This window comes from Vidua macroura, chromosome 2, assembly GCF_024509145.1.
Source record: "Vidua macroura isolate BioBank_ID:100142 chromosome 2, ASM2450914v1, whole genome shotgun sequence".
Taxonomy (NCBI): domain Eukaryota; kingdom Metazoa; phylum Chordata; class Aves; order Passeriformes; family Viduidae; genus Vidua; species Vidua macroura.
In genome coordinates this window covers 71,862,892-71,890,884 of record NC_071572.1, presented here as the reverse complement: position 1 = coordinate 71,890,884, position 27,993 = coordinate 71,862,892, and the positions used below count along the sequence as shown (strand labels likewise).

The window sequence follows — 27,993 nt, the reverse complement described above, 5'->3', positions numbered from 1 at the left end:
TCTGCTTTCAATTTACTCCCTCCCTACTACTTGTCTTTCCAGTGTTGGTCCAGGTTCTGACCTCTCCATTATCAATAATACACATTTGACCCTATGTGCCTGGGCACTGTGCAGGATGGACTTCCCACCTCCTTGTGCACAGCCAGATATCCTGACACTGTGCACTCTCTTCCACCTCAAAAGTCTTAATAGGTTTTGCAGCAGAGCTGAATGAGTGATCGTATGCCTTTGTCCACTGATGGGATCTGGGAAGTTTAAAGGATTTCCTTTGTGCTGTTTGGCTGCCCCAGACTGCTTTCAGTGACCCCACTGAGAAGTCAGTACAGAACATCAGCTGTATTACAGACAACTTTCTCCTTTCACAGGGGTTCAGAAATTCTTGAGGGAGACAGTGCGGAGCTGCAGGAGGGATGGGTTTGTGCAGACCATCCTGGGGAGACGGCGCTACCTGCCAGCTATCAAAGATCCAAATCCCTACAGTAAAGCTCATGTATGTTGAGTGCTGTGCCTTTTTTAAATTCTTTTTTAGTTTTATTTTTAAAATGCCAGTTTTCTTTGTGTAGCCATGTCTGCAGTTTTACAAGGTTTGCAAGCCATCTTAGTCATGACCTTCCACTTCTTGCTTAGTTCATTGTTCCCTCAGTCATTCTCTGAGTAACAGAGCTTTTGTCATGGCCTGTTTGACATAACTCTTCTGTGACTGGGTGTGCAGCTGTCATCACTGTGCTAACCTCACTTCAGAACTCCCACGTTGGAGCTGGAGTGAGTAATTTATTGAAATTGATGGACATGATTTTAAAAAGCCTCCACACAGGGGTACACTTTAACTCTTCAGGATGAGTTGCTCCCACTCAGTAGTCTTTGTATATTACATGCTGTCAGCACTTGAACAAGAAAGGGCATTTAAGACCTATATTTTTGGGTATTTGTTACTTTTCTTATTTTCCCTGAAAGGAAAGTTGCTTAGATAAATATTTACTTAGTATACACCTTCGCATTAGCATAATTTTTTTTCCAGGTAATTTTGGACACTTCTCCCATAGACTCTACTTCCGTAAGAGTAAATTGACTCCCTAGGGAGATGTTTCTGTGGGGAGGAAGCATTATACTTCTCAGTAGGAAGCTGGATCAAGTTGTGTGGAATTAAAGACTAAAGTAGAAGAGGAAGTGGGGGAGTTTGTACTCCAAAGAGTTGACAGGAAAACAAGGAGGCTTTCAAAACACTTTTGAAAATAAAGGACAATTTGATCTGAAAAATACTTCAGCAGGAAGCTTTCTAGATGCATCTTCTGTCCAAATTTGATTTGGTCTTTAAAATCATATTAAAGACCAGTTAATGAATTATCTTCACTTTCATTTCAGCATCCTCATAGTTCTTTGCACATTTCAGCTCTAAGCAAAGAAAGAAGAAACTTTGTATACAGCTTTCTTGTCTGAGCAGGGGATTAGTAGAGAAGTTGCTTGTGTTGAAAAAAAAATGGTGGTCTGGTGTGTTTTTGTACAGCTGTAATGCTCTGGCAGTCAGGATTTAGTGTGGCAGACCATATTGTTAGTCCATGAAGTCCAGTTTCTTGCCTTCAGTTGTCCATCCCTTATGGCTTTGAAGATAGGCAGAAATGTCTTGTGATGCTTGGATTAACTGAGATTTTTCCTCTCTCCTTGAACCTGTTACCATGGGTATAGGCTTCTCCTTCTTGTGGATTGTGACTCTTGCAGATTATTACTCTTGATATTCATTAATTTTAAACTTGTGGAATTTTGTCAGGTGCCTGTAGAAATTTTGTGTCTGAAGCTAGCCTATAATGTTTCTTTTTCTCAGGTAGATAGAACAAGCTCTTTATTTGGAATTTTTACTCTGTGTATATTTGGCCATGTATTTATTATTTTTAATTAAGTACATGTGACATGTTGGATTTGATTTTTTGGGGGTGAGTTTTGAGAACAACTATCTCTCTACAGGCAGAACGCCAGGCTGTGAATACAACTGTTCAGGGATCTGCTGCAGATATTGTCAAAACAGCCACTGTGAACATTCAGAGACGCCTGGAAGCTTTCTCCTCTGTGTTCAAGTCCCATGGACATCTGGAGAGCTCCTTCCAGAGAGATAAAACTGGTATGGTTGCCTTCTTTGCACACTGGAGCAAGATTTTCAGTGTTACTAATGTTAAATTAAAAAAAAAAAAAAAAAAGCCTGAAAAAAGAATTAGTGCTTTTGGGCCTAGAGGTGGGAGAAGTTTTATTTTCTGACAGTGTTCAGTCTGTGTTTAAGAGGCAAAAAAGTCATCAGGAAGGAGAAAAAATGTCTGCTCAACAAAGTAAAGGAAATGTGACCAGAACAGAGACTCCAATTACCTCAGAGCAGATCTTGCAAAGGTTGGCAGGGAGAGTTCATGTGTGATGTGGTCTGTGATGCCACTACAGAATTGTTTAGAAGTAGGAAGAAGGAGCTGACCAGACACTCTGGCTTCAGAGGCAGTGAAAAAATTGAGTAGGGTGACTCCTGGTTCCAAAAATACATTTTTTGGTTAGAATTAAGTTTGGAATTTGTTGGCCGGAATTTGATGTACAGAGACTTCACAAGAGTATTATATGAAGCACTTATCAGCATAAGTTTTTTTCTGGATGCAGATAGCAAAGCTGTGCTGGGGTGCTCATTCCCAGAGGAATGCCACAAAGAGGTTTTTTAGCTTAATGTAGATGGTGTTTTGCTCATCAGGTGTATTTTAGGAAGACTACTTAAGAAATGGAGAGCTGTATTTCTTTGATAGTTCTTATGCTTCAATTGAAACATGAAGCTATCTTAATATGAAGAGTCTGATTTGGAAAATAAATAATTAATTGCCAAACCTCTAAAAATGTGTCAGGGAGTTTATTTTGGAGAGACCAGATTCAGAGGTCAGCTAGGAGTAGAAGGCACGAGCTTGGCAGAGCTTCCCACCTCTCCTAGGAGCAGAAGCTACTGACTTTTGGCCAGCGTAATTGTAGGGAGGTGAGTAGATGCATTTGTGACAGTTTTCCCCTGCTCTGATACTGTTTCAAGAACGGGAAGGAATTCTTTTTCAGCAAGTTAGAGATGCCTGTGCCATCAGAGGAGCATCCTGCATCATGTGGCTGCTTCAACATTGCTGCTCAGTGTGAGGCTTGTGTGAGCAACTGATGATGGCTTGAAACCCTCCCTGTGAACTGAAGTCCTCCTGCTAGTTAACCTGAGAAATAAATAACTTCTGAGTCTCTGTGTGTGAGGTGGTGTTTGTTTATTTTAAAACACCAACAGCTCTTACCATTGAAGGGTTTGTTTTATTTTTTGTCAGGGAAGGCCCACCAGGATCTTGGCTTTGTCAGCAGCTTACTTGTTTATTCAATAACTGCTCTTTTCTTCCTTCCTCAGTTATACTCAGGAGCTACAGTTTCAGAAATTGCATTTTGCAGGGGGCTGACTGCTTTCTTAAACTAGCCATTAAAATGTTTGTGGAAGAAAAGCAGAATCCTAATTCATTGGCAGAGAGAATGTTGTAAACCAGCTTCTGATTAAACTTTGCACGATTTCGTTTAAAATTTACTTTCAAAACAGATGGTTCAGGAGACACAACTGTCTCTTGCTTCTGTTCTGATTCATGTCTTTATAATGTAAGGCTGAAATGTATATGTCTAAAATACTTTTCATTAACATTTTTTTCCTCAGTAGCTGTGCAAATATTGATAGAATAGCCATGATTTGTGGTTTTGTCTGTAGGCACAAGCTTTTTAATTTTCAAGGTCCTCACATTCTTTTTCTCAGCATTAGGAATTTGCAAAGGTTTTTGATACAAGAAACACACTTTTGTATGATGGTGCCTAACAAACTCTGCTCTTCACCTGTGTAGGAAGGCTGTCGAGGAGGAGAAACACAGGGATGTTACATCCCATCAGAGGAGGCTTCTTTATCCTCCAGCTGCACGATGAGCTCCTCTATGAAGTTGCAGAGGATGATGTCATCCAGGTACAGTCCTGCAGTTCCTCTTTCAGCTCTGCTGTGTTACTCTGTTTCAAACAAGCCTTCCTTCTAGGAGCTCACATTCTCTTCCCTGGGTCTCCCCTCCCTGGGTGCAGGAAGGGCTGTGAAAACAAAGTTCAGTTGGATGAAAAAAACATGTTTGCATGCTTGATCCCTTGATTTTTGGGTTCAAGCTATCCCCATGGCTGAAGTTCATGTGTGCTTTGTTGCTTGTAACAGCAGTTCATGCAACTTCTCTGTGAGGCTTGATGAGTGAAGTGGCTTAGTATTGTTGACAGGTGTAGGGGGAAGTGTTTCCTCATCTGGAGGTATTTTTGCCTTCCTGTTTGTGCTCTGGTGCCTAACTCAGAACATGCATTGTAACAGCTGTGGTTTGTACTCTGTGCAGGGAAAGGAGGATTCTCTCCTTTTGGTACTTGTTTCCTAACTCCCTACCTACTTATCTTCTTGGCAGGAGCATTGTGGTGCTGGTTGGCAGCGGGGTAGGTACAAGGAATGTGCTCTGTGGTTTTTAAGTGCCCTTAATGTCTGTGTGTGTGCTTCTCCCCCTGAAGGCACTCCTGGGCCTGGGCACAGGGGAGTCTCTGCTGCTTCAATCTAGGCAGGCTGTTTTTGAGACAAAAAGGCTCATAATATTCTTCCTGTAGAAGACTGAAATCCCCTGAGTATAGGCTTTAACACCTTTAGATACTGACTCCTGTTGATCATGGTGTTCCCAGGAGAACTGGGGACAAGTGAATGGATTTGTTTTTTATTTATTGTATTCTATTTATTTCATTAACTATCTCAACTTCAAGAGTAATTATTACCAGCTTTTCTAACTCCCTTCAGATGTATTTCTCCATAGATTTTTTTGGGCAGTTGCTTAAACCAGCAGGTTTTCCTGTCTGCCCTGCAGCACAGCTGCTGTCCCTGGTTCTGGGTGCAGCAGCCCTAATCAGATGTTCTTTGCTGGTGCCATGTACTGGACTTGTGACCATGCTCAGAGAATCTCCTGTATGGTTCATGTTTCTTTTGATCTGCTGGGCCCCAAACTTGATCAAGGCTGGAGTGGTTTGAATAGAATGGAAAATTGATTTGTGTGTCATGCAAGTGACATTTTCTATGTTCCAGCATTTCATTTCCTTGTTTTCTCACAGCAACGTGCCTTGCTTAGGCCCTGTTCAGTTTTGAATCTCTGATAACCCCGATTTTTTCCTACCCAGGCAGTTATTTTTCATCCTATTTTTGAACAGTAGATTATTTCTGTCCTAATTCTCTACCCTGCTTCTTTCTATTCTGTACTTGTCTGTGCTGAATTACATCCTATTTCAAAGCACTTTTCTAGGTTATCAAGATCATTTTGAAATGCAGTATGTGGGGGCTTAGGGGTTTGGAAGACAGATCTTCCCCTAGTTCTTCATGCTGTTGTAAAGTCTTGTGCTCTGATCTCCTTAAGTCCCCTCCTCCATTCCCCAGAAAAAACTATGGAGGAATTTCTATGGTGGCTACCTGTCAGGAAATTAGGAAAAAACATGGAAGGGTCAGACAGCTTGAATAGTTTCTCTGCTGCCAGGGTGGCTTCTAGCTGAGCTGAGGAATCACCATAACTTCAAAGCCTCTTTTCACTCTGCTGTGGAAAGGTTCGTGGGATGGGTGTGGATTGAAAGATTCATTCAAATAAGCAATCCAGGACAGGCTGGATTCTGCATAGGTCTTGGGGGAGGAAAGGGGGTACCTTTGTCCAGGGCAGGCTTTTATAGTCAGGATTAAAAAAATCCAGTCTCTTGTAATCCAAACTGCTGTAGAAAGAAATAATTTCTGGTTTCCTAACTGTGTATAGAAATGAGTGTTTTCTTAGGAATATTTTTGGAGTGCAGAGAACAGTTACCTCATCTATTTACTAGAGGGCAGGAGTTGCCTTAACTAAATAGTGAGGGAGAACCTGGGCAGTATTTGTAGCACCCACATGGAATGTGACCTGCTTTCCCAGAGGTTTATAATTTGTGTTTCACGGAGTGCTTTTCAAGCTGGCACAACATGGAGGAGCCACCGTTCTTTGCTCCTGGCAAATTTGTTTTGTGTCTTGCTTTCAGTACCTTGAAGTTTTCAGAACAGACTCCAGGAGACACTTAAGAGTTGTGCAGCTGAGTGAAAGATGAGACTCTTCAGGATCTCAGGTGTTTAACAGAAAGTTAATCTTGGCCCCTTTTTTGAGGAGTCTTAAACACTGCAGAACCAGTCACAGCTCTGTGCTGCATAAAATCTCACTGGCTTTATACAGTTTCTCCATTCATAAGCACTAATCAGGATTTGGTTGCATTCCCATCAGTGGTAAATCAGTGCAAATAAATGCAGGATAGGATTCCAGGTGCTTGTCTGCCCCAGCTATTGACAGAAACCCAGAGCACTGAAGCTATGTGTGTGTCTGACGCCTGATGTTTTCTTTTAGGTTGCTCAGATTGTGAAACATGAGATGGAAAACGCCATCAAACTCTCAGTGAAACTGAATGTTAAAGTGAAAATTGGCCCCAGCTGGGGAGACCTGCAGGACCTGGACCAGTGACAGTGCTGTGTGACTTTCCAATTGTGGGAGGCAGCAGGCACCATGGACTGGGCAGGGTGAAGGCCTGGGATCACCTGCTGGCGGTGTGATCCTCCTGTGCTGTGTTTCTACTGGCAGGGTACCAAGCTGCCTTCTGAAAAGTGTGGTGGAAGTTGGTATGAACTCTCCAAGCCAAACCATCCAGAGCTCAGTCAGAGCACTGAAGCGTGTTTAAACAGTGAAATTATTAATTGTTAAAAAAAGGATATTTAAATTGATTCTGTCAAGGGTGCTTGATCTTGTATAAACCCCCAAAGCCTAATGAATTTATTACATATGACATGAGCTGGATTGCGTTATTAAAACAAGGTGCAAACATAATTTGGCAGTGCCTGTGTATAATTGTCTAGGGCAAAAAAAGTCATTGTGATTGCACTTGATAGAGAATTTTGCAGGCCTTTGCCAGGATTATCTTGTACTGGATTCTGCTGATGACACTCAGGTGCTGAAGTGGCTTTACAGTTGGCTGGATTTCTCACTGAGCAGCTGTACAGCATTCACAGTGAGTGGAATCTATGCTTGGTTGGCCTCTGGCTTTTAAGAAAGCATTTTGGTGACTGACTGATGTCATTCATCCTACTGCTGCCTTGCAAACTGGCCTCGAGAGGAATATTGTTTGGAATCTCTTAGAGTTAATACAAAATCACCAGCAGAAACATTTTAAAGAATGAAGTTCAATGAATTGGTTAAAAACTTCATGGCAATGCATATTTTTGTGAAGAAGAAAACTATCTCAGTCTGGCCAGCTGACATGGGCAGCCTTGTTGGTGTTTGAGGTCTGGTGTGCTTGAGAGGAATCATTACATTGTGGTGGGTGACCTGTGGTTCTTCCTTCAGAGACCATTCTCCTAAGGAAGCCTCACACCTGCCTGTTGGCAGCCCCACTAAAACCTGCTCAGATTTCCCCCACTCTTTGCCTCAGTGTCTTTGGCTCTGACCCTACAATCACTCAGAAAGTTTTCCTGGGAGTTTGGGCTTGTCAAGCTGAGCCGGGATCAGATCCTTCAAAAGAAGGGGCAAGGAAGGAGCTTGCAGGGAATTAATCTGCCACTATTTGGCATCACTCTCCCCACTAATACCTTCTGGTTTGGCTAAATCTCACATCACAAGTTTTCATTTTCCTTCCAGACAGGTGTGATGGCTACACAAGTTCAGCTGCTTTTGTTAACTTCACACAATGCCTGACCTTGAATTCTGTAATTTTCATCGCCTAGCCCTTGTATCTTATAAGAAAGGGAGGACAAGTGCCTCCTGTCATCTTCCTTATGCCTCTAATTATTGTATCATGTCTTTTTCTGCAGTTCCTCCCTAATGTAATCAATCTCCATCTTTCCATTCTTGCCTCCTGTGAGAAGTTTTCAAGCCCCTAATTATCCTTTCATTTCTGAACTTCTCCTGGGTCCTTTTTAAGCAGTGTACTTTTGAAGTTGCTTTTTCAGCCTGATCTGAGAGGATGCACACTTGGCTTTCAGCAGCCTGAGAGGGGGCTCGGGATCGTTAGCTTCAGATGTGGTGCTTTTGGCAGGGCTGTTATCCTGACATCAGAAGTAGCCAGCACCGAGGGCTGGAGAACACAGGGAGCATTCAAAGATGTTAATGGGGCCTCCTCACAAAGGGCTGCATCCCAAACTCTGATCCACCACCTGCCTCTTGTGCAGCAGAACAGACACATGGCACTGAGCCAGAGCCCCAGATGAGGCTTCCTTGACTGCCCTTCTCAGCACCGTCTTGGCCTTTTTTCCTATTCTGTATTCCATCTTACACTGAGATATTTTTGTTTTCTTCCTGCCTGTTCTATGCCATTACTTTCTTCGACACCTGTCACCTGATGGCTGAGCTCTTTATCCACAGCATTGTCTTTTTTCTTACTTTATTAAAGCTTTTGTTATTAACATATCCAAGCCTCAGCACCCTGGTGCCCGACCATTTGTGTGCTCTGCCTGTGAAGATGCTGGCTTGGACTCATTATGAATTCACATGGCCTAATGATTTCCTGGCCTGGGTGTCCTGCAGTGACATACCTGTGCTGTATTCTAGGCCTCACTGGGGCTGCTGTCATTTGGGCTGCTTGTTCTTTGGTACATTACAATATTTCCCTCCCACACACTGTCTTCAGAATTTCTAAAGGATGGATCTCACACGTATTTCTCAGCAAGCTCTCTAGAAGGGGGTGATGCTAATCAGTAAAGGGATTAACATGTACCCAAACTTATTTTGACTAACAAACTCGATGGGCTCATTTTAATTAAGCAGTAATTTGGAGCAAATGAGAAGATAAGAGGTAGCCACTGTGGCATTTGAGTCGTGTTACTAGGACTGGCTCTGAGCTGTTTTCTGATTGCTGCTATTTACATTCCTCAATTTTGATTAGAATTTAACTCTTAGTGAGACTGAGCAGTGGAAGCAGAAGAGGGCTAAGTCAGGTAGCAGAGGCACTGACCAGAACTGCAGAAAAGGGTTTATGTGGTTTTCTGAAGGTGGTGAGAAGGAGCCTGGCTGCTCACATTACTTACCTGGTTTTGCCTGTGGGCTCCTTTCCCCTCACCTCTGATTGACTGAGGACATTTTATTAATTCAGGACCTGATAACCCGAGTGCCGGTTAGTCTCAGTCTCTATAGTCAGGATGGGATGCATCTGGTAGTGTTTGTTCCTCAGCTTGTTTGTGTGTTTCTCCCTTCAGCCCATGCCAGCCTCCTGTCAGCTGGCACAAGGACAGATGAATGCTGCGGAAGGGGTAAGAGTTCTGTTTGTTACAACTGTTGATAGCCTTGTCCCTTGGTGCACACAGAATTCCTACTGCAGCCCAGCCCTGCAGTGCCCTTGCCTGGCTCCTGCACCAGCAGGGATGTGTCTGCCTTCCAAAAGTAATCCAGTTGGGATGCAGTCCTGGCAAACAGCTGTAGTCACTGGGAGTGCCTTTTATGCACATGATGGGGACCTGTGGGACCCAGCTCCTCACAGGGAGAATCTGTCCCCTGGGGCTGCTGAGCAGCCTGGTCTGGTTGGTTCCCATCTGCTTTCTGCTCAAAATGACTCAAATGTACATTCAGCTGGCTACTGGTATGGGGCAGAACTTGCCCAGTATTGGTAGCAGGAACTCACACCCTTGATGTTTGTTGCAGCCTCTTGGTCCTTTTCCTCACAGGCAGACCACAAGCTTGTTTTGCCTTGGTTTTCTGCTGCAGCTTTCCTTTTCTCCTTGGCTACTGGAAGCAGTGACAGGCAGGTGACAAATAATGACAGTGGTAATCTGATCTGCTTTGGTCCTTTTGCTTTTCTCCCGTGCTGCTTGCATTTCATGGAGAGAGTTGTACATAGCTGACAAGAGGGAGAGGAGAGCTCAGCACCTTTGCCTGACATTTGGAGCTTCTCCTGGCAGAGCAATTCAGACGTGCTGCAGGGAAGAGCCCTTACACAGCGCTCGCTCCTGCCCTTCCCAGAGCTCCATCTGTGGGTAGCTGCGTTCACCCTGAAGTGGGAGTGATGAGAAGGGCTCTTGGTTGGCTGGTAGCCCTGGTCCAAGGCTGGTAATGTTCCCGGGGCTGGTATGGCAGTTAGGAGCCCCATGTGAGCTCCCTGCAAGTTCCCCGGCATGGAGCATGGGAACATCAGCTGGGCATGGGTTCTGTCTTGGCAGGAGCTGCTGGAGGAAGGGAGGCGACCATCCCCACCCCAGCAACAACCACGACTGCAATTTTTGTATTCCTGAATGAGAAGGGTAAACTCCAAACAAAGGCTTTACACAAACCATGCACCTTTGAAATACTATAAAGAATGTAGGGATAGAAGTTGGAAAAAAAAAGAGATTACACCAACTAGTATCAATTCTTTCCTTTATTTTCTTTCCCTCTATTTTTTTTTTTTTTTTTTTTTTTTTTTTTTAACTTTATTTTTTGGTTGTTAATGGGGGCTTGAGACAGCCTCACTTTAAGATGCCTTAGCTTTGTGATACTGATTTAGGAGACCTGTGGAAACAGGACTTGGTTAGCACAGGAGTGTGTGCTTCACCCCAGCCCAGCCTTCGTTCTGAGAGACAGGTAATGACTCGTCAACAAACCACACACATACTCAGCCCACATTTCCTTGACACTGAATCTGAATATTTGTTGCTATTTAAAAAAAGTACAATGTTTGATTTGTTGATTTAATCACAAAACAAAACACATGAATGGAAACACTCATTTACGTGACTATTGCTTATACACCTAAGAGGAAGAGTTGACTACAGATGTCCACACACAGTTCCTTCATGAGAGAGAGTGTGCTCTTACCAGAGCCTTCCAAGGCAAAAAACCATTCAAGACTGAAATAAGCTGTGCTTGAATTCAGCTTTGGGCTATGGGGAAGGATGGATGGGGCAGGGCCCAGGCTATTTGGGGGGCATAATTAACCAAAAACTGGGGCTTTGCCTGTGCTGCAACACACACAGTTTATATATGATGGAGGCCTGAGGATGGAAGCAGCTCTGAAGTGATTTCTATTGGAAAAAAGAGAAGCTTTCTATGCCCACCTACATTATGCATGCACTGTGGTGTGAAAGGGATTCTGGAAAAGGAGTATAAACTGATTTAGAGGAGGGTTTATGTGATAATTTTATATAATACATATAGTAAATAGAGTATTTTTGTTACACATTTTTGTAACAATCCTGGCTTGTACTGTGGGGAATGACTAATTGATGTAGATAGTTGAACTGTAGAACTGTAAAAAAAGTTAAACCCCCTCCCCCCCAGGTAATTATAGAAAACAAAACCTGATTCTCAAAATTTCAATTGTCATGTCTTTTAATTCAAGGTTTGCAACTGAAGTTAAAGCTCTAGGAATGGATTTAATTTTTTTATTAATAAATAAAGTAGCTTGTACTTCATTGAAGACTTGCCAACTTTGCAGACTTATAAATAATCTAATTTAATGCATTTTTTTCTGTCTATCTACAGCACTAGACATAAAATTACAAACATCTAGTCAAACCCAAAGATGTGTGTGCTGTTGGAAGTTCTGTGTAACTGGTTTTGGATGTGACTGTGACAGAGCTCCTGGAGAGAAGAATGTGAGAGAACAAAGTATCTAAATGAACAACGAGCATTTTGAATGGAACCAATATGTCCAGCCAATCTGGCCTGGTGTAGCTGAGGATTGCGAGGCTGAACAGACATCTAAGCTTGGGATTTTGCTTGAGGTGGTGCTGTCTGAGTGGGAAAGGTAAAAGCACAGAAAGATTTCAACATTCAGTGACAGCCAATGTCCTTGATTTTCCTCCAGCCAGTCACAGTCCTCCAGTCTTTCTCAGAGTCAGGTGCTGTGCTCCTCGCTGGGAGTGCTGCAGCTTCATGCCTGTCACTGACAGCCCTGAGCAGCATTCAGGGCAAGCCTTGCAAAAATCCCACACTCCCCCTCATTTCACAATAAATCACCCAGGCAAGAGTTTTTCCTCCCTCACTGAACTTTTTAAGTGATGGTAAATCTTGATAGAAAGCATTTAACAGTGTGCACTAACAAACTTATACAACATATACATTACATATATATATTATATATATAGAATGTTCTATATACAAACATATACAACTTTTTAGATCTCTACAGACTACAAGAAAATTGATAATTATAGTCACAAGTGGTGAACTTAACAGAAATTGTAATTGGTAACTGTCTGGAAATATGTAAAACATGTAAGAGTGGAAAGCTGTGACCTGAAGGGGAGTACTAAAGAAAAGTTGCTTAAAAGTTTAGTATTAAAAATTGTAAGTTTGAGGGCTGCTAAATTCTCATTTCTCTGTTGCATAAAAATGCAAATGGAAGTCTAATGGCAGGGTTTTTTTTTCATCCTGGTATTAAAGTAGAGACTGTTGGCAGCCAGAGTCAGTTTGGCCTTGTGTACAAGACTTGTTGAGGACACTTTCTCTCTGGGTGAGCTGCAGTGATTGGCAGTCAGAAGTTGCTCTTAAATTTTCTTCAAAGAGCCCATGATTCCAATTAGCCTCTGGGGTTGCTTCTGACTGCCACACACCAGGGCAGAATGGAAAATAAGCTGGCTGCTGGACATTTTGAATGCTGCCCCAAATGATTTTGTTGCCCAGAGACCAGCAGGTTTGGATTACAGGCCAGAGCACAGGCCCAGTGAATACAGGTTTGAACTGAAGATCAAATTGCTATAATGGTCTCCTTTATTTCTCATCCTCGATCCCTGGTTAGAGCAGTGCTTCCTCACAGGCACAAGTGGCTACTTCTGTGAACCAGCCCTGGAAGGAATTCCCCAACCCAGTTCCTGTTGGCATCAGATTGGCAAGTTTGGCTTATCCTTACACACATACACACAGAGAAATCCTCTTGGGTGCTGGACAACTCCAATTCCTTAGGTCTCAGTAGAAGCCCAGGCACTGCTCAGGCTTTGACCTTTTTCCATGTAAGTTTCTACAGTTCTGACACCACAGAGCAGTTTCTCCTATGCCAGAGAAACTTGTGGAGTCTCATTCCAAGTTGAGCTAGACCTGTCAGGGCCATCATTTTGATTTTGGCTACAGCAAAATGTAAAAATCCTGTAAATCATGCAATTCTGTTCTGCTACAATAGGAATTTAAATTTAAATAGGAATTTAAAACTTAACACCTCAAATCTCTTCCAACCCTTTTACTTGTGCAGAGGACCAATTGTGAGGCCAGACTTGTGGATGGTAAAACTTCCTGGGCTATATTTTATGGTAGGTAAAGGAAGGAGAAGGAAAAGATGTCTTTGAGAGGGATCATCTGAACACTGATGATATAAACACCAGTGAAATTAAGGTCTAGGTGGGAGTGGGATGGTGCCTGTCTCCATCAGTGTCCATCAGGAGTCCTTGAAGAGACAGGAGATGTTACACTTCTTCAAAAGAAAAATTTTAAAGGCTGTTTTCCCAGCTTTTCCTTACTTTCTTTTTTTCTAATTTGAAACTATGTCCAGACACATGAAAACAAGCCTTCAGTGCCTTGTTTCCAAGCCAATCTTGGAAAAATTTCTAACCTAAGAGTTGACCTGTGTGGCAGTGAGTCTTGTAGGATAGGGTGGAGCAGGATAGGCAATAAATCCAGCTTACTGTTCTCTTCTGTGGCTGTGGGTTGCAGAGTTTTCTGCAGCATTCACTGCAAAAACCAAACAAGCCACTCTGAAGCAGAAGCACTTTTAGCAGTGTGAGCAGAGTATAAATTGCCACTCACCCATGGTGTCACTTTATATCTGTGTTTTGTATACGTGTTGGCAATGGTTTTCCATGCTCCTCCCTGGCCCACTGTGTAGTGTTCCTGCTGTAATCTCTCTTTCTCGAAAAGGTTTTGGGGGGGTTTCTGTGCAGACGTCCTCTCATAATTTCAACTGAGCACTTAAGCTGCTCTGCAAGCTTCTCTGCAGCCTCTGTGAGCAGTGTTTGATGGGACTGTGGTTTCCCATCTTGCCTTTCCTAACTTGAGAAATGCTTTCCAAAGCTGGTTTTCTATTTCTGTTACTGGGAAATAAGGCAACCAAGTGATACAGACTCCACAGGAATGAAAAGTGCCATGGCCCCACTTCAAGGACAACAGATGAATCTAGAGCACATTTTAAAAAGTATAGATTAGGATGATGTTTCATGTGCTATGAATTGCAAATTAACCAGCTATGCACATGTATTAATCATCTTTTTAGATAGTGCCTGTCCAGCTACCTGCAAAATCGTTAGATTCTGGGGATAGGACTTTAAATTTATTTATTCTTCTGGTAGGAGTTAAAGGGCACTGCCTTGAGCAAGGCTTTTCAAGGGAAATAAATAGCAGATAAGAAAATGCAGCTCAACTCATTTTTATGTGGAGAACAGCAGCAAACATGCTTGAAATGTCCTGGCTTTTTATAATATAACTTTTAAAAAATAAAGATTTTTGTCATTTAAGGTTTTGGTTGTGTTTTTTTTTTTTTTTTTTTTTTTGGTTTTTTTTTGTTGTTTTTTTTTTTTTTCCTCAGAATAGAAATAAATCCCAATTTTCTTCAGTCACAACATGCTTCCTTTTTCTCTTTTTTTTTTTTTAAGTTGGCAATTAGTCATGCAAAGTTTTATAAGTGCATTAACATTCGAGTTTGTACAGAATATTTTTAACCAGATGCACTCCCCACAGTTCATACCTACAGCTTCTGAAAAACTACATGCCACAGTGATGGTTGAGTTCCTTTTGGGAAAAAATTGGCCACCCCAAGAGTCAGCTGTTGGAAAGACCCTCACGATTCCAGCTTCCATCCCACGGTCTGTAAAATTTCTCCTTGACGTCCACTGTGATGAATCCAATAACAGTAACAGGAAAACATCTTCTAGGAGAAAAAAACTGTCTCTGGCCAGTGACTGGTAGATCTGGGAATAAAGATTGCTTCCCTGAACAGTGCTCTTAATAAAGCCACAAGCAGCTTCTTTGAAAGTCTAAAACTGGTACCACTTTTTGTCCTTGTATTTGAGCATCACCTACAGAGATGGGGAAAAAACCAAACAAATGACAATCAAACACTGCCCTGCATATGAGAGACCACACATGACCTAGGCCCATTAACTGTCAAACTTCAGAATTTATAAATGCAGAACAATGCAATACTTCACTAACAATGTCAGCAGGTCTTGAGTCCACTGAGATCTCGTATTTAATTTCATAGTTATTACATTTAAAAAGCATTACCTGCTATAGCTGATTTTAGAAGATTTTCCCTGTGGAACTTTAACTACTTTTCTTCCTCAAAAATTAAAGAAACTTGCTTTCTATAGGAATAAAAAGACACTTCTCTATGGAGCATAGTAGATATGCCCTGACTATATAAACTTCTTGCAATTCAGGGCACATTCTTTCTGCCTCACACTAACAAAAGCCAATAAAAATGTAAAGGTCTTGTCCAGAGATGTGATGCACATTAAATGAAAAACGTGCATTTTGGGAAGAATGCTTTGATGTTGTTTTATCTTCAAGAAAAATCATTTTAGTTTTCCCAGCATGGGAAAAGTTTCCCAGTTTAACAGCGTGGGATGGAAAAGCTTTCCATTTCCAGCCCCAAGCACAGAAGCTATTCCTAATCCTGGCAAGGCCTGTTCTACATAACAGTACCACAGGGCTGTACTTACTCTTCCCAGTAAGATCTGTAAAGGTTCCTATACACTCATCCACCTACCTGTTTTCTGCCCTAATGCATGGTTGTGCTGCATTAAGTGGCATAACGAATTTGTGAGAAAGGCAAGATGAGAAGTGCCATGTTCTAAATTCAGAGGCTAACAATGGATGCTCATTTCTAGAAACGTGAAAGGAAGGAGTGTGTTTATTTTTGGCATTCTGATAGTTTGGGAGCAGGAGCACACCTCCAACACCATAATTGGGTGGAGGGAGAGATGGGCACTTGGTGTTCCCAAAGGGAAGCACAGGCAGGGTCGCAGGGTTGGCAGTTGTCAATTGCAGGGTGTGGGTTCCTGCCAGGGCTCCTACCTCGTGTGCATGTTTGGAGAATGCCTCTGCGCTGGCCATCATGCTGGCAGTCCTTTCATCCAGCTCGCCCAGCTTCTGTCCCCTCTCATCCAGGGCAATGCGTGCACGAGTCAGGTCCCCGATGACCCCACCCGCGGCTCCTCTCACGCCTTCAATCCCGCCGGATCCAGGGATGTGCTGGGCGAGGCTGCGAGAGGCTTTTCCTGCTGTGGCCTCGCCAACTGCAAAGGAGAAATGGACAGAGAGACAGGGATGAGCTCCTGGCCTGGCTCTGTCATTGCTCCCCAGTCTTGAGCTGCCACCTTGCAGCAGTGACATTGTTGGAGGGGTAGGTGGCACATCTGGAAGGCTTTGCTCTGCCACCACTACATCTGCAGCGTAGTCCTGTGCCCCTCACTCAGCTGATCAAAAGAAGCTGCCAAGGTGAAGTTTTATGCAATGGCAGACAAGGAGCCTCCCCTTCCTCCACTAGGTCAACTTTCTCTTTTCATCAATCATCTAAATCTTGTGTACTGCTCCATCCTAGATGACAAGGGCAGGGGATCTCAAGAATGAATTTCTGCCCAAAAAACCCCAAGCAATAAATTACTCACAAAGCTCCTCCCTGTCAAAAGCTTGTCCACTTCCTCCAAAAAGTCCTTTGAGGAAGCCTCTGTTTTGGGCTTCTGGTGTTTCCACAGGAGTAAACAAATCCCCAAGCATATCCTAGTAAAGTCAGAAAAAAGTCCATGTAAAAGGTTGAAGAGTTGAAAGTGGTTCTAGGTGTTTTCTTGATTTTCATTAACAGGCCACATACACTGGATCTAATCAACTAGTTTTAAAAGAGTCTGTTGTGTGAACAGTATGGTGCAGGTAATATTTGTGTATTCTGACAAATGCTGGGGCTAACTAGGCTCACTCATGCTTTCAAAGGGACTTGGTTTGTCACTACCCAATCCCATGTTTGTTACCAGAGAAAAAAAACCTGCAGTTAATACAGAATGAAAATACCAGTGATAAGGTCGCATTTTGCTTAGAAACAGCAGAGGTGACACTATAATTGAATAAACCATTTGTTGAACATTATGTATTTTGCTTTAGTGATTGCTCAGCCAGGCTGGGCAGTCACTCTGCTTTCTTTTTATAGCACACCTGAGTTCAACACTTGCCGGCAATTCAGAGTTTGGTAGTTTTTTACCTTCCTACAACCTTCCCCCACCCCATTAGTGTGCCATCAGCGTAGCTAAATAAGCACATCTGCTGAAGGCACTGCTCTGGTGCCACATCTTGGAACAGTCACTCTGAACAAATGTCAGGCTCAGATTTATTTGCAGCAGTATTAGGGAAAGCTGGCTCTCTGGAAAAAAAACTGATGGGAAAAGTGTGCAGTCCCATTAGTGTTTGAAACCAGGGGGCTGTGTGCACTGGGAACAGTTTCTGCCCTGTTGCTCAGCTCTATGTTTGCTCAGCCAAGCCTCAGCAGGCAGATCCAGCTGCTGTGCTGCACACAGCGCTCGCTCCTGGGGGCTGAGTGCGAGGACAGCGCAGTGACTCACAGCCACTGCTCCTCTGCACAGTCACCTGCTCTGGGGAGAAAAATTACTGCAGCCCTTGGAGCCTAAGTGGAGCTCTCATGCAGCCCAGCTTTGTTTTCTCAGGTAGCAGGTGATACTGGGTCATCTGCTTTCTGTACACACATAATGACCATGCAAACCATTTTTTTGCCTAAAAGCCAAGATAAAAGCAGCCCTAGTCCAGCAGTACAGAGAAGCAAGGGTTGTATTTCCCTTTGCTTGGTAGTTGCATGGCTGGTAAAAAAAAACAATTTAGCTTGTAACAGCCTCTTGCTGTAGGTCCATAGTCTAAGATGCATTGGTCAAACCTTTAGATTATTTTAAAATTAGCTCCTTGCAAAATAATCTCCTCTCTGGTGCACAAAAGCTGGTCTGCAATGCTCACTCCTCAAAGTGCCTTTTCAGACTTGAGACAGTGCTGTGATGTGAGTTGAGCAGCTCAGCACATGTTATTCCCTAGGGCATAATGAGTGCTGGCAGGACCATTTCTTTTATACTTCCATTCTGGTTCACTGCTAATTATATAACCCAGAACTTATTCCCCCTCTTTTTTTTTTTTTTTTTTTTCCTTTTATTACTCATATTTCTCCCTGTAACCTCTCACAATTCCTTCTCTTCAGTAAATGACATTCTTATTTGCATTTTCATTGTAAAATAACCCAACCAAACCAGCCCACCTCTAACATTGTAAAGACTTCTTGCACAGGTGCAGGTGAGAGTGCATGAAAAGCCCAAGGAACAACAGAGCTGCTGACCTCCCTCTGTTGCTTTGGCATCATTCAGTCAGGGCAAGTGGAAAGGAACAGATTTGTCCTGCCCCTGCAGCACTGTCCTTATCAAGGCCAATTTACCCCTGATGAGTAAGGCTACCATCCCTCCCACACACAGGCACCAGAGTGAGGTGTGAGCCCTACCTGCAGGTTGTCACACATCTCCTGGCTGTACGTCAGGCGCTGGATCTCTGTGGGAGAGCTCAGGTACAAAGCCTGCCCTTCGTTAGTGAAACAAAAGGTCCGTGCTATCCTCATGTCTGTGACAGGCAAATAGTTGATGTCCAGCAGTGGGCGAAGGCTGGGCAAGCTGAGGAGAAGCAGATTCTCAGGTTAATCACCAGCTGCCACACATGGTACGCCTGCTCTGTGCCTGCATTTTAAACAACACTTCACTTTATGCTCTCCATAACTGCAACAGTTAAAGTACAGCTCTAAGCTGAAAAATTCTGCCATAAAACCGCTGTATTCCCATCACATTTTGTTTGCTTGCATGGAGGAGTTTCAGCTGCCTTGCCTCCATGGCCCTAAGGCTTCTGCTACTGTCTGGATATGGGATGTGCATGTAGCACAGTACGGCTTGTGCCACAGGGCTGGGTTGTTTGCAGGGCAAGGCCTGCAGGGACACCTGTAGGAAAGGGCCTGGCAGGGCCCTGCTTCCACCCTGTGGACAAAGGCTCCAGCATCGCCTTTGCTGTCCTCCAGCTTCCTGTGGTTTGCTGTTTTGGACAGAACTTTCCCAAATTTAAATGGCCTAGCCAGGGAAACAGGGAGCAGCAAGGTGAAGGTACAACTACAGGGCTACTGCACAGTCAGCTGCCAGGGGGAGGGGACAAGAAAGGGGAACCAAGTGCTCTGAACAGAAAAGCTTCAGAAGTGCCAGGAGTGGGACTTGGTACTTCACAAAGGATAAACAGAACCCCTTCTATGGCTGAGTTCTATACTTCTCTATACCTGACCCACCACAACTGGGCAAAATTATCAAGGCTTTCTTTTATCATAGTTAAAAATCACCAGCCATCAACTGTCACAGGTAGATTACTAGAAAAAAACAGGAGCTTACTTTACTGTGCACCTGCCTGCCTTAACTCCCCACGTGGAGACAGCCCAAGGATCAGGTATGGCTGCATCAAGGCAGGGAATTAACGGCACCCACCAGGGAGTTAATGCAGAGCATCAGGCACTCTGGGGCAAACACAAGTGGAATATTACAGCACTGTGCCTCCTCTTTGCTTAGTTTTCCCACAAGATTAGTTAGATAAGTACCTTAGTGTCATGATGTGCCCATTAGCACAAAAGCACGCCAGACAGACGCTGTTACAGAGGGTGACCACATCTGCTCGCAATAAAAAGGACGTTTCGGTGATGTTGTGGACATAAAGACATGTTTGGGAAGGCAATGAGAAGACTTTGGCTTGTTTTTCTGAACAAATGACTGCAAATTGATGATCACCCATATCCTGGGAGGAGGAAGGGGAATGCATGACAAGTTTCCTTTTCCTTGTTTTGTCACCATCATCAGCACTGTGTGGATCCCTCCATACTTCATAGGGCTGATGTGTCAATGTCCCCATGCAGTCCAAGCACGCGAAGGTCAGCACAGCTCCCTTCAGTGTCAGGACGGTGCCTGCAGAACAGAATTTCCTCTCACTGGCACTGGCACCACAACCAGACTGCTTGTCAGCACAGCAGAGCTGACACCCAGCTTTTGTAAACACAGCACACACATTAATCCAGCCAAGGTGACAAGGCATGCATGCTCAGTTCTTTGTGACCACATGAGAAGGTGAACAAACAGCCTGCCAGTACTGGAAAGCTCTCAGGCAGCTGATATCTATAATGCTGGATGTAATACATGCTGTTGAAGATGGCCTGTTGTTTATCTCTACATTATACTAGTAGAGTATGTATTCCCCAGCAGTAAAATTGCTCTAAGTCTGGTGAGCTTCCACCATTGTTTTTCTAAACAAACTGGGGGTGGGAAACCTCTGCTTCTGTGCATTCTCCATTTTTTGTCCATTTTTTAAGCACATGCTGCCTCTCCTCAGACCTGACCTCTCAGCCCTCTGTTCTCTCTGCTACACCATCTGTCACTCACTCAGCCAAGGATCTCTCCTGGTACAGCAACCTGCCAACATTTTTGTTTCCTCTCCTGAACTCCCTTCTGCTTCTCTGCAGCTTTCTGATACTAAGACAGCCAAACTGCTTGCAGAATCCCAGACAGAATTGTAAACAGGACTGTAATTTCACAATATGAAGGAGCTCTGGTAATTTTCCTGTCCTCACAAGAAACACGTAACTTTGCCTGTTACACAAGGGTCTCTTTGGAATTAACACAACCAAAGCATCTCAGTCCATGAAGCTGTTGGTCCCTCATGAGCATCTTTACCTGTGTGCCCTCCGCTCAGTCAGTGGCCACTGCTTGATTTTTTGAGACATTTCTGCCCAAAAGGCCATACAAAATCATACAGTTATTGCCTCATTGTACCAAGAGAGATAAAAAGCAGGAAAAGAGCTGCACTCTCACCACTTGGTGACACCACGACTGGCTCTGACTGCCGTAAGTTGTCACTAGCAGGCAGATTAAGGGACAGGATTATGACCATTCCGAGGCCTGTTCCGACCCAGAGGCAGGAGGAAACAGCAGAGTCGTTCTTTCGGGCAAAGGACTCCATGAAGTACAAAGCTGTGATTGCCTCCTTTGAGTCCCTGTCGATACTGGACACGCTGGAGCTTCGGGAACGGCTGAAGGAGTTTTCCCTATTTTCTGCACAAATAGATACAAGCAAACACGCATAAATTAGTGCTCAGGAACAGGCACGAGCCTGCAGCAAATACAAACTCCCTGCAGAGTACAGAAAATAAAGTTTTCTTAACCTGAGCAAACATTCTGACCCTAGTGTGATAGCAGCTTGCTGCCAGTGTATAAATAAGTGTGGAAAATGCTGTCAGACATCATCAGTTAGATCTGCATTAGAAATAGCTGCCTATTATGGAGATTAGCATGGACTAATTAGAATTTACAACAGCCTTAGCTCAAAGGACTTGTTCTAAATAGCACAAAATAATTTTAGACCCATATGTTACCAATGCATTTGGAATTAATCCATGTATCTCATTGCTGCAGGACATGAAGGGAGATGCCATTACCAGCTTCAGAGCGCGTGTCCCCTGCTCTGCTCTTGTTGCCATCACTAGGACGTTCTAGCACTGCGTTCACAGCCATCATTTATTGTGAAGGTATATAACTGCTTCCTGGGGAAAAGATACCCATTGCTGAACTGAACCCAGTCTCCAAAATGTCTCAGGGTACACATCTACTCTGGCTTCCCAGGGAGTGAAGTGAGAAACCTGCTCTGTGCCCTTGGCAACAACTGCAGAGTGAGCTGGCACTGCCTAAGTTTTAGCAGGCAGCATTGAGAGCCAGCTGGAGACAGAGCTGTGCTCTCCCCACTGCAAGTGCCCAGGTACAGAGACTTTCTCTGAGCTTTTCAGAGAGAGGTAACCATGAACAGGCTGAGGAGCTCTGCTTTGCTTTGCCTAGTGCCAGGCAGGAAGCACGAAGCTGTGTGAGGGAGCTCCTGGCATTAGCAGGAACATCAGAGGCTACAAAGCACAGAGGGCTAAAATATTCCTGAAGAGTCAAGGAGGCAGAAGGAAGATGGGACTAGGTCTGGCTGCTGCACAGTGCTTGCAAAACAACTTATGCCAGTGCTGCTGTTTACCAACCTGTACTTAAAAATGGGATCAGATCATTGGAAACCCCACATGATCTTTTGCAACAATAATAACTGGAGGTGGAGAAATAGTTGAAGGTACTCGATCTTAGATAAAGGTCCTGCTCCTGAACCTATCATTATAAAGCAGATCTGTATCTGGTACAAAATTATCCTTCTTATAGCTCAGACGAGTCACCTCTTCAGAACCAATAGAAGTGTCTAAAAAAGAGGAATAGTTTCTGCCATGGTTGAAGAATAAAATTAGAAAATTACTTTCTTACATACTCCACCTTAAAACGGAGCTAATCCCCACATCGTATACATGGTTCCTGTGCTCCACCAGAGCAGCAGCTTTGGCAGTGAATCTGTTCCTCAGACAGCAAATTGCAGCATTGTGCTCCCCTGCCCAGATGCCTCAGTGCAAAGTCATCCCTACACTGCAACTCCCTGGGGAAGACTGGAGAGAACCAGGGCGAAGCACTACTGGAACCACACCAAGTATTTCTGCATGTGCTTCTGCCTTAAGTGCTGGCACACAGGGTTGGGGCAGATTCTTCTGCTACTCTTTCACTCTTGGGCCACCTTGTGTCCTTTGAGGGCATCTGTAGCAGGTCAAAGAGGAGTTTCACAGGACAGCTGTTCCTGGCACTTCAGTTCCACTCTCATGGAAGAGAAGCTTATGTCTGCTTGAACTTCCAAGCACGGCCCTCGCCCCATTTCCACATTCATGTTGCATGAGAGCACTGTTGTAGCTCTCAGGTTGTGTCTCAGCACTGCTTCATGTAGCTGCATAAACTGGGATTGTTGGCACATCTACAGACACAGCTGCCAATACCTTGAGAATTAGTGTCTCCCATAACCCCAAGAACTTTGTAGTTCTCCTGCAGGGAATGAGTTGGCCCAGCTCCCTCCTGAGCACTGACAGCTGGCAGGTAAAGAAAGGAAGACAGCAATTTCGAGGCAGAAATCATCAGGGCTCCACATATATATATATATACACATACACATACACACACACACACACACACACACATATATATATATATATATATTTTCTCCCAAAGGGTACCTAATCTTTAATAAAAATGCTATAATGTAATTAATCTTCTCTTTAACAGGTGTATTAATATCACAGTCACATAAAATTCAAAAATGGTGGTGCTCAAGCTAAGAAAGATGTTGAAAGGACAAATGCAGTTAGTGTAGGCGACATACACAGAACTTAAAATATATGATGTGCCATTTGCATGTGTCATCAAGCTTTCTCCCTCCCTAAATTAACAAGAAATGTTCTTCACTCCTGTACAGTACAGTTAACTAATACATCTCTGCAAAACTGACACTAACAGATATAATCTTTAGGACACTTTTGGGAACATACTGTGCCATTTTCTATTAAATACACTACTCAAACTGAAATTCTAAAGATCAGCAAGACATATGCCAAAATTTGATGTCATTAAACACATCTGAACAGTAAAGTCTGAAACTGCTATGTGACTTTATTGGCTGGCTCTAAAGCAAGGTAGAAATCTTTACTCTTTCTAAATTTCAGGATAAAATTTAGTTAAGTCTTGTTCCCTGGGACTCTTTTCTCAAAGAGATTCTACCCCAAATTCTTCATCTAGAAAACATGCAATTGTATCCTGGAGAAACACAAAAGCACTTTCCGTGGGAAGTTTTAAAAATTTGCCAAATCATTTGCTAGTGTGATTTCTATGTCTTAAAATGACATCCCGTATTCTCAAAGTTGACTTGCCAGTCTGTAGCAATCCTTAACCCAACCACCATATTCCAAGTTTTCCGTTCTATTTTCCTTTTCTTGCTCTGCATGAGGGGTGTAGCAAGAACGTTAGCTACATCTTTCTGCAGGAGTCTGAGCTAGGACCACTTCCATGTAACATAGGTCAAAGTTGATTTGGACTCTGTGCTTCAGTGAGGGGACAGAACATTAACCTTTGAAAAGCTCCTCAGAAGTTTCTATCTTCTCCTCTGGAGAACATCCTGCTACATGGCACTGTCTCATAAATGTGCTCCTGTCTCTAGATTACTTCCTGCTTTGAGGAAGCCCAGTATTCCCTTTTCTCTGAGAGGCACATATCCAGCTCCCAGGATCCATTAGGTCCCATACAGCCCCTCAGACCACCACATCCTTTCTCCTCTTCCTCTTGCACACCCAGATTTCTTGGCTTTTCTCCTATATAGGTCTCCAGACTGTTCCTGCAGCTGGCAGCAGAGAGCACCATCAGCTGGATCCAGTGGCCCGAGTGCTAAGTAGTGACTGTAATTTGGGAGATGCCACTGTTGGATGATGAACAGCTCTGAGCTAAAGCATTACTACCTGCAGTCAATGCATTTCAAAAAGCTGCATTCCATGGGTCAAGGCCACACAGAATAAACACCACTGCTGTCCTAATAGTAGCCCTGTTTACTTCAAAATGTTTTCATTCAGCCCCATCCTATGCACAGTTTGGGTTAATGAGCTGCAGATGGAAACTCAGGAACCAACTTCCTTTGTGACACTGGACTGGTTGTTAAATTTGGGTGATGAGCCAGCAGCATACAAACAGAAGCTTCATGACTTAAAAGCAACCAAAAGCCCTCTAAGTTGTTTCCCACCTCACGGAAAAACACACAGGACACTTCAATGCACACGCAGGTTAAAAAGGAAGCTGGTGCTTTTGAGTCCTCCCTTTGTTCATTTGTGTCTGAGCAGTGCAATGCAGCTCATAGTGTGAGGATGTCCTGATTCCATGGAAGTGCTGGAACTGGGAATGCCACTCACTGCCACAAAGGCACACACATTGCAAAAGGACAGGAACAACTGAGCCAAACATCATCATGATATTTATACAAAAGCAGCCCTGAGCAGTTGTCCCAGCTCCTTTCCTTGCCTGACAGAGTGTCCTGCTGCAGTGCACTGGTGTCTAGGGGAAGATTTAATTTAGGGTTCGGGGGTTTTTTTAGAATTTAAAAGATCATTTGAATAAATGAGTACATGCATTTCAACTGACACCTGTACAGAGCAAAGATTGCAGAGATTTTTTTTCCCTTTAGCTTCCTTTTGCTTAGAAGAAATAAAACCAGAATTTTCTCACCTTCCCATGGAATTAAGAAAACCCCACGTGTATGCTGTGCTCAGGGGAACATTCTGACTTCTCTATTCTCAGCTGCACCAAAAGCTTTGTATGGGGAACACATCCTCACATATCCTATCTTTCAGGAAACTGTTACTGGGATTTTTATAAAACAGTGGAATTAGGACTAACAAAGTGATTTTCTTTATGAAGTTAGGAATCAGAAAAATAGAAGCATCACTTGTTAAGAGGAATGAAAAAACCCAGCCTACCAGTAACAAAGATCAACATTTTCATAGCAAATATTTACATTCATTACTGAAGTTTTGCAATTGATTGTCATTGTCTTGGATGCTATTTATAGGTTCTTTCCTGGTTATAAAGTAATGAGTAATTGATCTGTTTATGAAATATATACAAAAGTTGACCTTTTTGACATGGAAATCAATATAATCAGGGGGGAAAAAGTGGAATTATTTATATTCTCCTCACTTGGAGAACTCTAAAAGTTTTAATCCCAAACACCAAACCTAACAGAGGCCAATGGAACTATTTAAAACATTTGCCAGTTTAAGACCATCATCTTACATTTTTAAGAGAAATCTGTCACTTCCAAAATTATGTAGTCAGGAAAACATTCAAAGCTCTGAATGTCAAGGGAAATATGCGGTACAGGAATTATACTTACAGCATGAATTTGTGCACAGTAACATCACAGAGACACAGAGACCAAACATGGTGCTGATGGCAATGCTTCAGCAACACCGAGGAGAAAGGGGCAGGACGTAACACAGATTAAGGAACACTGCACATTTCACTAGCTATAAAACCAACATTTTAACAGTACCACTCTAAAGCTGCTTTCCACATAACACAATGCACTAGAAAGCAGCAGAAGTTGTCCTAAGCACAAATAATGTGCTGGAATTTTACTACAAATGATCTCCTACCAGATCTACTTATATAAGTTAACCTAAAACTATACTGTGGATATGTAGCTTGCAGAGCATTCCATTCACTGGAATGGCCGTGTCTGTGCTCTCATGGAGCTCACAGCTGTGGGATGCTTGACCCTCCCCGGAGAAAGTTCTGAAATGTATTGCCCTGAAGTTGCTACAATTAAGGCAGTGTAACCTGAAAGGTTTCATGGAATTCCCACTGACACAACACTGATGGAATGGATGGCAAATAAATGCTTGAAACACAAAATAGATTCATGACAGTAGACCTGGATTTTCGGTATTTCCAGAATATAGTAAACTTGAGGCTTATGTTTTAGTTCAGCAAGTTTTAAAATCAGAAGGGAACTGTCAGGGCAGAATGATTCTTCAAGTTGAAAAAGTAGAATTAATATCTATAAAAATGCAAAATATCTTTGCAGTAAGAATCTATCAAACTTCCATATTTAATTGTATGAATCACTTCCCTTGACTTACACAAGCAAATTGTCTTTACATTAACATCACTAAAAGCTCAATTTGGACTTACTTTACGCGCTTAGACATCTGTTTTTTAATCAAAGACATCACAATTCTCTAGAATTGAAACCCCAACCTGAACTATCCATTCTGTTGAAGCATCTTTCATAACACTGATGGTTCAGAAAGAGTAACTTGTATACCTTTTATACATGGAAGTACTCAAGGGTAAGGTGGAAACAAAAGGCATCATGGAAGATGATGAAGCCATGGCATGGCAACATCCCTGCCTCCACATCTTTCTCACCTGGGCCACCCATGGTGCTGGGGACCTCAGCCTCATCCCCAGGCTGTCACTAGGGTGAAAGTTCAGAGACTCACAAAACTTGAACCTCCAGGGGCACTGGGAGTGGAAGAGGCAGGCCAAGGAAAGTGACCATGGATATAGAAAAGCACTTTGTGTTGATCTGAAGTGATAGCTAGAAAGGGAGAAAAGCTAAATTTGAGTATGCAGGGCATAACTCACCCTCAACTTCAACATGCCTAGAGTACAGTGTGAAATTAACTTCACCTGGAATCAAATAATTATTTAAATGAAAACTGACTAAACTGACTAGACATTCAGTGATGGTAAGAACAGCAATATTTTCATTGAGTTGCTTGTTTTAAAAACAAGGAAAATTTGCAGATTCTCATACGAAATCAAGTCGATCCTAGTAGATCCTAACAGAAAACATACTCCAAGGAAAGTAAGAAACACATTTCTAGATCTAGAACAAGTCTTCTCTGCAACATTTTCATCTGCTCCTCTGCACAGACAAGAAATATGGTGACAAATAGAACAGTTAGTGGGGACTGTGGTTTACCATAGTGTCTCTAAGTTTTTTCCTGTTATATATATAAGTCTTACCAATTACACTGATGGCAAAGTAACTTCAAACGCTATCAAAATTGAAATGATTTACAGGAAGAATTAACACCATCAGCCCCTCCCTGAGGGGAAAAAAAAAAACAAACGATAAATCAAGCTAAGGGCTTTTCCATATGCTATGAAAGTCCAGCTGTGAAAAGCCATGGCATTCAGGGACCTCATGAAGCGTGGCCCCAGGACTGCTGTGCCATGCCCAGGGCATCAGGTAAGAGTCAGTCTGGCTTGGCTCCTTGGGCAAGGAAGTTTACCAGAAATGATCCACTCTGCAACACAGAGAGTATTGGCAATGCGAATGTGCTGGAGAACATGAGCTGTTCTGAAAACCTGCCAGAGAAGCAATAACCTCCTCAGAGAATTAATTTCTGCAGTTAACTACCCTTGTGATCAAAATGAATCCCTAGCTGTCTTCCTTAAGTCAGGCTTCTGCCTTAGTAATTTATGTCCTGTCCTTTTCTCAAGAGACACTGACAGCTGACTATTCCCTTCCT

The 27,993-nt window shown here is 43.1% G+C and overlaps 2 protein-coding genes across 11 annotated transcripts in view; one reads left to right on the top strand and one right to left on the bottom strand.

The window, feature by feature from the left end:
* Positions 1-6,899, top strand: part of POLQ (DNA polymerase theta) — a 53,258-nt gene extending 46,359 nt beyond the window's left edge. Inside the window, exons 27-30 of the mRNA XM_054004744.1 lie at positions 366-490; positions 1,960-2,113; positions 3,864-3,979; positions 6,426-6,899. Of these exons, the coding sequence (XP_053860719.1) occupies positions 366-490; positions 1,960-2,113; positions 3,864-3,979; positions 6,426-6,539 (509 nt within the window). The 3' untranslated portion in view covers positions 6,540-6,899. The remainder of the gene's footprint in view (positions 1-365; positions 491-1,959; positions 2,114-3,863; positions 3,980-6,425) is intronic.
* Positions 6,900-14,314: 7,415 nt separating this feature from the next.
* The window catches only part of STXBP5L (syntaxin binding protein 5L), a 182,036-nt gene continuing 168,357 nt past the window's right edge, over positions 14,315-27,993 (bottom strand). For all 10 annotated transcript variants that reach the window (XM_054004639.1, XM_054004679.1, XM_054004655.1 and 7 more), the window contains 6 exons: positions 20,888-21,127; positions 19,627-19,987; positions 18,505-18,670; positions 16,631-16,742; positions 16,038-16,258; positions 14,315-15,037 (listed from right to left, as the gene is read on the bottom strand). In XM_054004639.1, coding sequence (XP_053860614.1) covers positions 14,996-15,037; positions 16,038-16,258; positions 16,631-16,742; positions 18,505-18,670; positions 19,627-19,987; positions 20,888-21,127 — 1,142 coding nt within the window. In that variant the 3' untranslated portion in view covers positions 14,315-14,995. The remainder of the gene's footprint in view (positions 15,038-16,037; positions 16,259-16,630; positions 16,743-18,504; positions 18,671-19,626; positions 19,988-20,887; positions 21,128-27,993) is intronic.